General features: G+C 44.9%; 1 protein-coding gene across 1 annotated transcript; it reads left to right on the forward strand.

Annotated features, from left to right (window-relative positions):
• Positions 1-4,126: 4,126 nt before the first annotated feature.
• Positions 4,127-10,319, forward strand: LOC142071512 (uncharacterized). The gene is made up of 2 exons (XM_075126435.1): positions 4,127-4,506; positions 8,441-10,319. Exons 1-2 carry the CDS (start codon positions 4,174-4,176, stop codon positions 9,989-9,991), a joined length of 1,884 nt encoding a protein of 627 aa, XP_074982536.1. The 5' UTR covers positions 4,127-4,173; the 3' UTR covers positions 9,992-10,319.
• Positions 10,320-12,378: the final 2,059 nt, after the last annotated feature.

Raw genomic sequence — 12,378 nt, forward strand, 5'->3', positions numbered from 1 at the left:
ATATAAAACAGGAGTTTATTTATGATTGTAAGAAGATGTGTTCTTAATTTCTCATCATGCTGCCTTTTAGCCTCCCAAGATGCAACTTTAAAATATCTATAAGATGTTTATATGTTTGAATTCTGACCGACTGACATTTATATAGCACATTCCAGTGAAAGATTTCAATGCACTTTACAAACTGGTTACAACTTACATTTGTAGGGATCACTTCACTCATCATTGAATTTCTTACAACTCTGGGATGTGAAGCAGTAGCTTTTAAAACAACTGTGCACAGAAAAAATACAAAACAGATCAAGACAGAAAGTGATGACTACCAGAAACCAGGGGAAATTTATATAGCCAGAATGTAAAAACCTTAGTGAAATTTAGCCAGGACACCAAGGTGAATACTGAAAAGAAAGGCCACAGCTGTTGCTATTCAAGCCATATGATGACAATAAATCTAAAAGAATCATCATGGATTTCTGATTTTCATCCATTGCTAGGAATTCAATGATCAATAAAACCACTACGGTCTCTGTACCATCATATCTTGACTTATAGTTGTATTGACCAGAGGAAAGGGAGTGTGACGCCTCCTGGTATTCTCAGAATTGCTTCAAAGCACCAGGACTCAGTGGAGTGTTTTTACATCCCATTGCTTGTGCAGAATATCTTTCCCCATCCCTTCTTCCCTGAAGATCCCAGCCCCAGGGATTTTAGGGAAAGTAGCCTTATTGGTTGTTGTACTAAGATGTTGTAGAACACAGTGTTGATGTTTAGGATGTCAAGACAAAGTCTTTTAGCTGCCCTCTGAAGGTGGTTATCATCTTGGTTAGTTCCAAAAAACCCAGAAGCAGATGCATGTGTGGCATGAAGTAGCCGGACTATACTTTATCTTTTCAAGTTCCCAGAAGTGAGACCAAGCCTTCAAGTCCTTTCCTTGTAGGGGCTGGTCCAGACCAGTTGATAGCAGTGGGCAAAGAAAATAGAGGAGGCCTTCAACAAACACATTTAAACCTCAAAAACTGTTCCATTCAGTTTAGGGATGAAGAAATATGCAGCAGGAAGATTGGGATTCCCCCAATGAGACAATCTTTGTCTATCCCTATTTATGAACATAATTTCTGAAGTCTTTCAGACTGTACCCTTGAATACATTGCACATAATGGCTCAGAGAAGATTATTAGTCCATTTAGCTGACCTGTGTGAATACTGACTTTTCTAAAAATTAATATAATTTCTAAACAGTATTTATTTATAGTGTATATATTTAATTTAGGGCTTCAGTAAATTCTCAATATGAGACTGTAATTTCCTAAATACAATTTTAATTTCATTTAAGCCTAATTTAGATCCTTCCTTTTATTCTCTTTAAAAACAACTTTATCATGTTCTCTTGTCATCATGTCAGTAATTTCCTCTACTGCTTGACTTTACAAAATGGTATTCAGGAGGGCAATGGAGGATGAATGTGTTAAGATACAATAATTGTGTTTATTGGATTACAAATTACATGGAGTAAATTGCTTTATGCAGCAGGGTAAGAGAAAACAAACTATTTTGGAAATTAAAAGTCTGACAATGTGCTGCACAATTCTTCTGTGTATTATAAGATTAATTAAATGAATTTAAAAAAAAATAAAGTAAATGTCACAGCACAATTGCTGAAAGGAAAGAATATAGAATAAGTCTATTACAACTGTGGCAAAGAGCGAGACAAAATCATTTAAAGTCTTATGTTATATGATGCATAATAGTGCATATAAACATATCCCTCTTCCTTTCAGGTCCCAGCAGCAGGCACATATTGATGACTTGTAATAGGTAATGAATTATCCAAAGGTTACAACTGGGGACAATGCTTTCATATTATATACAGTAACCATTTGAAATCTGCATATAAAATGCAGGACCTTATTTATATAAAGTTTCCAGCTGATGACATTGTTGTAGATTTTCTTTTCTAAATAAAGTTGTAATAGTCATGAATTATTTAAAAGTGGAATGCTGTTGGGTGAAATCCTAGCCTCAGCAAAGTCAGCAGGAGTTTTGCCATTGTCTTCAGTGGAGTTAGGATTTCACCCATCACTTTTTCGAAATACATGTTACTGTAGTGTAGGTTAGTGCCATAATTCTGAAATGTTAACTTACGAGGACCGTCCTTGGACTTTGCTCCCATCCAGCCAGGATCAGGCTGAGGTCCCAGTCCCATTTAGAAACATGAAAAGAGCAAGATAGTAGTGACCCTCAGAAATCTGCTCCAGTCCTATCCATTGTAGAGAATTCCTGGGGTAGTATAAACAAATGAAAATGGTTTGTGTAAAAGTTAGACATTATAAATGAGCATTTTCCTGCCAGATAATTAGCCACGGGGTGGGCTATTGACTACAAAGGAATTTCTGCACTCTTAACAGCTACAAGACCAGGCAAGATATTGCTAAAAAACTCATTTCAGTTTTGGTAGATGAGTGACGTTTCCTAAGAGAGTGGAATGATAATATGTAAAAAGAATGTGAAAGGAGGTATGACCATTTACAGAGAACACTGAAATAAAGAAGGAAAGAAGAGGGATCCGTGGTCTGCTTCTATTCTTTTTACCACCAGCTTTTCTCTCTCTATCTTTTAGTCTGCTCTCCATTCATTCTTTTCCTCCTTCTTGTTACTCCCCAATGCATTTCTTCATGCCCCATCTCCTCTTTCTTCTTTTCTCCCCTTTTTCCCCCATGCCTGAAGAGATACGTTTGTGCAAGATTATAATTTAGAGAAGCTCCTTCATATGGGACAGGGTGATGTAAATAGGAATTCTGAGCGCTGCCCTAGAAGCAGGGATGGAGAATACAGTGTAGCTGTGTACAGCAGTTGACTACAGATGCTCTAGTTTGTTTTATTAAAAGTTTTGTTCCTTTTTCAGTCACTCACTCGGGAATATCATGATCTATTTCAAGGGTCGTTGTTTGCAGGATGAACATACAGTCCAGATAAACAAACAGCTCCAGTTATCCATCTATGTAGAAAGGTGTCATTTGCACTCTGTGATAAACTCAAGGCTGAGCTTGCAAGAATGGAAGCAATGCAAGTAACACAAAACATTGAGGAGCCAACAGTGAAGGGTTCATGTTTAGCTATTCCACCTGGAAGCAGGCAGGGCACACCCTGACTGTTTTGTAGAAGCAATGCACACATTGCTCTATCCAAGGACAAGGGCTAGATATGAACCATGAGAACTTGATTGTTGGGACAGCAACTGTGGGAAGCTTTCTTAGCCTGGGCTCAAGGCCTGAGAACCAGGATTGTAGTAGATAAAGGATGGTAAATAAGTATATTAATCAACGTCATACATTCCTTTGTGTATCTTTTTGCGGTAGCAGTGTGTAATGCTTAGGGGGGAGAAATATAATAAAAGGAGAAGGTGGAAGGCGGGGGGGGGGGCAGAACAGCCCATCTCAGCTGAACAGCCTGCTTGCTTGCATAAAGCTGTGTTCTGTCTCATCATTGAACCGCCACAACTGGCGCCCAAACGTGGGGCCCTCAGCACTCACCTCGCCCGGCAAGGGTTTCAGACGCGTCACTCATCCGCTTCGTGGATCCCGGTGAGTATTTTTCATTGTGGTAAGTATGGGAAGCTCCCTCTCTGCTTTGCAAGTGCAACACCGCAATGAGCTGCAGTATTTGCTGCGTAAGGCTCAGCATGACTGCCCGGCTCGAGCACTTACTCTCCTGCTACAGGAGGTGCGTGCCCAGTGCCCGTGGTATCCTGAAGCCAGAAGCCTTAAGCTAGCGGACTGGGAGCGATTGGGCCAGACATTGCACGAAGAGCCTCGGGCGCCCGTGCAGGCTTTACATGCCTGGCACCTCTGTCGCGACGCGATACTGCGTGTCACCTCGGATAGGCCCTCTTTCACGAGGCTGGTGATCTCGCCACGCCCGTCGGCTCCTGTAGCCATCCCCGTTGCAGCTCTCCCCCCTTCTACTGATGCAACCCAGCGTGTCGCTTCGGAAAGACCCTCTCCCGTACCCACAGCCCCCCCTCTCCCTGCTTTGCCCCCAGTGTCTTCATTACCACTGCCTCCCTTGCCTTCCCCACCGGAGCCAGTGTGTGATCACCCTCCGTCCGTGGGGCCCCATGCTCCGGGGCCCCCCGGAGGGTCATCTGTATCTGCTCAGAAGCTTTCGCTGGTGCAACAAATGGTTCACGCAGCGAAAGCTCGATCAGATCTTACAGTGGAGGAGCTGGCTGATCTGGTCTCAGTTTGCCCGGTGACCTGGCAGAATGATGACCAGGGCAACCCCGTGGGCACCTGGACCACTTTGCCATACTCGGTGGTTAGAGAGGTAAAGAAAGCAATTCGTGAGTTTGGCCTGACTAGCACCTTTGTGCGTGGTCTCATTGAAGGGATAGGTACTGGGTACTCCCTAATCCCTGAGGATTGGAAAACGCTGCTGCGCATGATGTTATCACCCAGTCAGTATGTTATTTGGATTAGTGAGTATCGGCAGATGGCAGAACGCCAAGCTCAGGTACATAGAGAGCACGGTATCATTTATGAGCATTTGGCAGGGGAGGGCCCATTTGCTACTATTGAGATGCAGTCTCAACTCCCTCAGGCCGTCTTCCCCATTATTTCCACCTGTGCCCAGCATGCTTTCAAGAAGGTCCCGGATTCAGGCAAGCCTACCAAAAGCTTTGTCAGTATCCGTCAGGGTGCCTCAGAGTCCTTTTTGGATTTTACCAACAGATTGCATGAGGCTATCCTCCGACAGGTGGATAACACTGAGGCAGCTCACGAGCTCCTGTTAAAATTGGCAGTTGAAAATGCAAACGAGGATTGCTGCCGTGCTCTCCAGGCAGCACAAGCCTCTGGTATTTTAGAGCTCTCAGACATGCTGCGGGCATGCCAGAACATTGGCACACAAGCCCACAAGGCTGGAGTTCTGGCTGCCGCCCTGAGAAAAACTGGGAAGGAGGGGAAGCGTTGTTACCGCTGTGGTAAGGAGGGTCATTTTCAGCAGGAGTGCTGCTCATCTAAGGCACCAGCCCGACCCTCAAAGAAGTGCCCCAAGTGTGGGAAAGGTTATCACTGGGCTAATCAGTGTCGTAGCGGGTCGGGAAACCGCGCGACGGGTCCCCCCCGAACCCAGGGCCAAACGGGGGTGTTTCCCACTCAGACAACCGCTCCTCTGCCTTAAAATCCGTAGACTCTATGAGGGCGGTGACTGCTGGAAGTGCAGGGCTTGATTTGATCATGCAGGAGGACACTGACTTTCGGCTGCCAGGGGAGGTCTGTGCCATACCTACACAGGTGACGGGACCTCTCCCTGCCGGCTTTGTAGGTCTTGTTCTCCCTCGCTCACATGCTGGGAAACAGGGTTTTTTTGTCATTCCAGGGGTCATTGATGCTGATTACACTGGCATTATTAAGGTTCAGGTGTGGACTCATCTTCCACAGTCGCTCCCGCGTGGACGGTCAATTGCACAATTGATTTTAGTCCCCTATCAGGTGCCAGCTGCCGAGGATCGAACTCGGGGCGGAGGCGGCTTTGGATCGACGTTGTCTCACTCGCCGTCTCACAGCGCGTCTTCTCCACTTGTTGCTCTAACAATGTCAGTCCGCCCCTCGAAACCTCAGTTAACACTTCTCTTAAATGATGTCCCTTTTACAGGGCTGGTGGACACTGGAGCTGACGTTACGGTGATTCGTGATCTGGAGTGGCCGGTTAGTTGGCCTACGGTTCCTTCTAAAGAATTGTGGGGGATCGGGGGTAGTAAACCCGGGTGCCACAGTTTGTCTTGGGTCACAGTCTCTAAACCGGGAGGCCGTACCCTTGCTACTATCCGCCCTTTTGTACTCCCTGTCCACCTCAATATTTGGGGCCGTGATTTACTTACAAAGTTAGACACCACCCTCGATATTAACATCTGATGGCCCAAAACCCTCCCTCACCCACCATGCCCTCCGCATTACCCTTGGTATGGCAATCCTTAGAGCCCGTATGGATTGACCAGTGGCCCCTCCCTCTAGAAAAGCTAAAAGCGCTTCATTCGCTTGTGCAGCAGCATTTGCAAGCACAGCGACTGGAGAGCTCCACTAGTCCCTGGAACACCCCGGTGTTCGTTATTAAGAAAAAATCGGGTGCTTGGCGGCTGATACATGATTTAAGGGAAATAAATAAATGCATCCAACCTATGGGCCCCTTGCAATTTGGCTTGCCAAATCCAAATTTAATTCCTCAAACCGATCAACTTTGTGTGTTAGATTTAAAAGATTGTTTTTTCACCATCCCCCTTTGCCCTCAAGATCGCGAAAAATTTGCATTTACGGTGCCACAATATAATAATCAGCAACCCTCTCAAAGGTATCAGTGGAAGGTCTTGCCCCAGGGAATGCAAAATAGTCCAACCTTGTGTCAGCTTTTTGTGGATCGGGCCCTTGCCCCTTTCCGTGCCCGGTACCCTTAGCTAAAGGTCTACCATTACATGGATGACATTTTGCTAAGTGGTCCCCGGGTCACGGCACAACAGCTTGAATCTTTATCTCAGATTCTCGGCCAAAATGGCCTGTTAGTGGCACCAGAAAAAATCCAACGCTCTTATCCCTACCACTACCTCGGATATAAGGTTTTACACACCTATGCTGCTCCGGTTCGTCCGGAATTAATTCTACCTCAACCCCTAACCCTTGTTAAATTACAACAGATTTTGGGTCATTTAAATTGGATTCGGCCCTACTTTCGTCTCCCCACTTCAATGCTGCAGCCGTTGTTTGAGCTCCTGCGTGGAGCCCGGGCACCGGGTGCGGTTATTGCCATCACTGAAAAGCATACTGCCTGCATTCGACAAATCAATGCAGCATTGAGTCAGCAGTTTGTGGACAGACTCCCAGAGGTCCGTCCCTTACGATTGGTTCTTCTTGCCACCCCTCATACGCCAACTGCAGCTCTGTTTGTACCCCGTACAGATACAGCTGTCTCTATTATAGAATGGCTATACCTTTCATCCACCCCTCCTCGACATATTTATCCGTATTTAGATGCCCTATCTGATCTTGTTCGTAAAGCCCGCCACCGTGCAGTGCAACTCACTGGCACTGATTTAGTTGCCATTGTGCTCCCCTTGTCCCATACTGAATTTGACTCTTTGTGCCACACCTCCTTGGCCTGGCAGGTTGCTCTTTGTGATTATGTGGGAGAGATTTCTTACAATCCTCCAAAAGATCCTCGGTTGGTCATTACCCAAAAGGTGCCTCTAGTTGTTCATCGTCTTAGCCGCTCTCAACCCATTGTTTCCGCTGTCACTCTTTTTACTGATGGCTCTCCCCACCGAGGTGTAGTCACTTATCAGTTGGGTGACCCCCCTCGTTGGCATTCTCGTTTTACCCTGCCTCAGCGTTCTGCACAGCGTTCAGAATTGGCTGCTGTTATTTTGGCCTTTCAACTTTTTGCTGATTGTCCCTTTAATTTAATTGTGAATACCCATTATGTTTATCAGGTAATTGATCATTTACCCCTTGCCCTCATTACCCCTCAGGTTGATGCAGACCTCCTTCGCCTGTTTTTGTCTTTGCAGCATCTTCTTGCCACTCGTCATTTCCCTTACTTTGTTGCTCATATTCGCAGTCATACCCCTCTGCCTGGGCCACTCACTGAGGGCAATGCACGCGCCGATCGCGCGTTGCGTGGTCAGGTAAATTCCCTTTTTTCTGACCCCATTGAAAGCCATGCCTTTTTTCATCAGTCTGCCTCTGTTTTGGCCCGGCAGTTTCACATTCCTGCTGATCATGCACGTTCCATTGTTCGTTCCTGCCCCACTGTGCTGCTGCTGCTCCTACTTTTTCTTATGCCGTTAACCCCCGAGGTACTGCAGCAAATCAACTGTGGCAAATGGATGTTACTCATGTGCCACAATTCCGCCCCTATTCGTTTTTACATGTTTCCGTTGATACTTATTCAGGCTTTCTTTGGGCAACCCCACAACGTGGGGAAGCCACTAACGAAGTTATTCACCATTTGCTGGCCTGCTTTTCTGTTATGGGTCGCCCCTGCCAAATTAAAACAGATAATGCCCCAGCCTACTGCTCTGCAGCCCTCTCCACCTTTTGTGCCTGCTGGGACGTCCGTCTTAAACACGGAATCCCTTATAATTCCACGGGCCAAGCCATTGTTGAACGTGCCAATCGCACACTCAAAACCTTGCTAGATAAACAATTAAAACAAGGGAAGCTGCGTCTCTGAACCTTAGGAGACATTCAACAACAAATGCATATCCTCTTGTTTACTTTAAATAATTTAACACTGAATGCAGATCAGCAGACCCCTGCGGATCGGCATTTTCACAAATCTGAGGTACTGGAAAGACCGTGTGTCTTTTACTGTCAGCTGCCCGATCCACAGTGGCTGGGCCCAGTACCTCTAATCATTTGGGGTCGGGGATATGCTGCTGTGTCTCTCCCTGCAGGACCGTTGTGGGTTCCAGCTCGGTGTGTGCGACCGGCACTTAAACAACATGGCATGGCACCAGGGGCTGTCGAATCCCATACCAGAGTTTCAGCTGACTTTGGAGGAGACCGCGTTGCCCCCCGAGTCGACAACGACGGGACGGAAACGGAGGAGGCGTAGTGTCCCAAACCGGCCCGTGACATGGGGAGCAGTAAAAGCATTGGTCGCCGCGGCCCAACGAAGACTGGCAGCAGATCAACAGCCAGAGACTCCTGAGACTTTGTTTGTGGCGATTCTCGCCCAAATCACTGCTAATTCTGTGATGATTGTGTGCCTTTTGTGCCTGCTATTTCCTGTAGGGGTTGGCTCGGAAGCGCTTCCCCCATTACGAGCCCGAATGACATATAACAAATGGGAAAGATTGGCTTCAATAGCAAATGTTACCCACTTTTGTCTATCTAATTCTGTAGCAGCCGGAGATTTGTTAGGTACATGCCTTATTCCAGTATGTCATCACCCTGAGGAGATGGAGAATAAGACACTGTTCTCTGCTTATGCGAATCTTTCTTCCCAGTACTCTAGCATGGCTAATTGGGGCCCGGCCAATTATACTCTGCCTCGCACGGCTATATCCCTCCACACACCGTACCCGGCTGGGGCTCACAATGTCACCTGTGCGCATGTAGTTAACTGCACTAGTACAAAGGTGCCCTTGGGCTGTCGAAAAATTTCTCAACCCCTTTTAAATTGTTCCCATGCTGTTAATGTTTCATATAATTATGGCCATATCATCCTACCATCAGGATGGTTTTTTACTTGCGGTTCACGCACCTTTAATTATATTCCTGCAAATTTAAGTGATGGCACCCTTTGCTGTCTTAGTAGAATGACACTTATATTGCCTTTTGCTGGTCAAAAACGTAGTAAAAGAAGTGTACCCCTTTCAGATGATTGTATTGCAGATGTTGAGCTTTTTAGTCGTGCTGAGTATACTGCCTTAGCGGCCTCTATTGTTGGGGTCCCCGCGCTTGCTATGTATTCAGCCAGAACTTTAAATAACCTGGCATGCTTTGCAGCAAAGGCAATTAATACAACATCCCAGGCTATTGCCTTACTTAACACAGAACAACACGAATTAAGGGATGCAATTTTGGATAACAGAGCAGCCATTGATTTTCTGCTCCTGAAACACCATCTAGGCTGCTCCACATTTCAGCACATGTGTTGCTTTAATTTAACTGATAATAGTCGCTCCATAGAAACTAGACTGGCTGAATTGGCCAGTCTTACAACACACATACGCCAAGATCTGGGGTTTGAGGGTTTTTGGAATTGGCTTACAGGTTGGCTGCCCTGTCTAGAATGGCTGCGACAGCTTTTTGGTTATTCTGTGTTTGTAATCATTGGGCTTATTTTTTGCTGCTGCTGTGTACAATGTATTCCTTCCTTGTTAAGACTTTGTAAAATTTCGCCCTGGAAAGCTCCCCAGGTTATGTCCTTGTCTGTCTGGGAGTTAAATAGCATGACAAAACAAATTGACGGCTACCATGAGATGGCCAAATATCATTAAATAAAAAACGGCGGGATGAAGGGTTCATGTTTAGCTATTCCACCTGGAAGCAGGCAGGGCACACCCTGACTGTTTTGTAGAAGCAATGCACACATTGCTCTATCCAAGGACAAGGGCTAGATATGAACCATGAGAACTTGATTGTTGGGACAGCAACTGTGGGAAGCTTTCTTAGCCTGGGCTCAAGGCCTGAGAACCAGGATTGTAGTAGATAAAGGATGGTAAATAAGTATATTAATCAACGTCATACATTCCTTTGTGTATCTTTTTGCGGTAGCAGTGTGTAATGCTTAGGGGGGAGAAATATAATAAAAGGAGAAGGTGGAAGGCGGGGGGGGGGGCAGAACAGCCCATCTCAGCTGAACAGCCTGCTTGCTTGCATAAAGCTGTGTTCTGTCTCATCATTGAACCGCCACACAACAGAAAGGATGAGTTTCCTTGTCATTGTGGAGAAAAGTAGCGGCAAGCTACAACAACTGATACAAGAGCCAGTGTTAAAGGTCTATGCAACAGGAAGACCTATTCAAAATCTCAGCAGATGCCTCACAGTCTGGATTAGGCACAGTGATTTTAAAGAAACAAAGATTTTTGGCAATCAGTGGTGCATACATCCAAATCATTGACTGAGGCATAAACCAGATATGCACAGACTGAGAAGAAGTGTTTAGGAATATTGTTTGCCTGTGAGAGATTCAATCCGTATATTCATAGCCAGACAGTGGATGTTGAAACAGATCCACAAGCCCCTGATGGCATTATTTGAGAAACAGTCAAATGACAGTACCTTAAGGATTCAATGAATGATGACAGAGCTGCGATAGTATGATTTGTCTGTGACCTACACACCCAGTAAATTCATGTTCACTGCAGATGCAGTTTCCAGGGCAATGACTTCCATTACAAAATCAGAGAAGCCCTTAGAGTTAGAGATGCAAGCTTATGTAGATCTGATTGTAAAGTCAATTTCCATAGCTAACAGGAAACTGAAACAAATAATAGAGGAAACAGAGAAAGATGAATCGTTGGGAATCCTTTAAAAAAGTGATGATTAAAGGATGGCTTGAGGAAATAAGCAGTTGCTATCTAAGTATAAGAGACTATTGGACCTGCAGACATGAACTTACTGTGGTAGATAAGGTGATTTTAAAGGGCAGTAAGATTGTAATACCAATGAACCTCTGGAAAGAAATGCTAAAGCAGATCTACGAGGGTCATTTAGGAATTGAGAAATGCAAACAATGAGCACGAGAGGTGCTGTATTGGCTGAGGTCAATCACAACATTACTCATGTGGCAGAAAACTGGTTTTCATGCTTGAAATACAAGTCATGTCAATAGGCAGAGCCACTGAGACCTCACCCAGTTCCACAAAGGCATTATGAGAAGGTAGGCACTGACCTATTTACATGGCAATGAAAGGATTATTTAATAGTCACAGATTATTATTCTCTGTAACCAGAAATTTGCACACTGCACGGTACTAATAGTAAATCAGTGATAGTCAGCATGAATGGAATCGTCTCCTGACATGGAATTTCAGATGAAGTCTGAATATAGAATAAGTATATAGCTTTAATAGTCCACAATTTTTCCAGTACAGATTTTAGACAATTTGCAATGGAGTAGGATTTTCATCACAAAACGTCAAGTCCAAATTACTCCCAATCAAATGCACTTGTGGAAAGGTCTATATAGATGGCAAAGAGCCTTACGAAAAAGTGTGTCTGATTTGTGTGAAGCTTTGTTTGTTTACTGAAGTACACGTCTGAAGAATGGCTCTTCTCCAGCTCAGCTGTTAATGGAAGAAAGATCAGATCTAATTTACCAATCACTGACAACTTGCTGAACTCTCATGACAATGGAACTATACAGAAGATGAAAGAAAATCAGAAGTTGAAGCAGAAAATATTATTTTGACAAAAGGGCCCATAATCTCCCATACCTTAACCCAGGTGATAAAATAAGCCGAGGAATCATGCCTCTAATACGTGTGGTCAAAGAGCTACCATTGCAGAACAGCTGTATCCAAGGTCTCATGTAGTCCAGACAGATCAGGGGACATATTTCAGCATAAATCAAAGGGATCTAACAGCAATCCCAGAAAGTTCCAAAACATTGACAGTAGATGTGCTACTCCGAAACCTCCCAACCGACTGTTTGTTTATCATCAACAGACAAAGGACAAATTAACAAGGCACAAGAGAACAACTTAGACTCTAAGGAAAGGCTGATACTGAGAAGATCAGAAATGGACATTAAACACCCTGAAAGACTCAGAGACTTGTTTACCTGCCTGGTGAAGGGGTATTTGAGGAAAGTGAGTGGTAAGGACTTACCTGAGTGTGATATGCTGGTAACTTCTCCTCTCTATGTAGGTGACATGTTGGG

The sequence above is a fragment of the Caretta caretta genome, chromosome 3 (genome assembly GCF_965140235.1).
Source record: "Caretta caretta isolate rCarCar2 chromosome 3, rCarCar1.hap1, whole genome shotgun sequence".
Classification (NCBI taxonomy): domain Eukaryota; kingdom Metazoa; phylum Chordata; order Testudines; family Cheloniidae; genus Caretta; species Caretta caretta.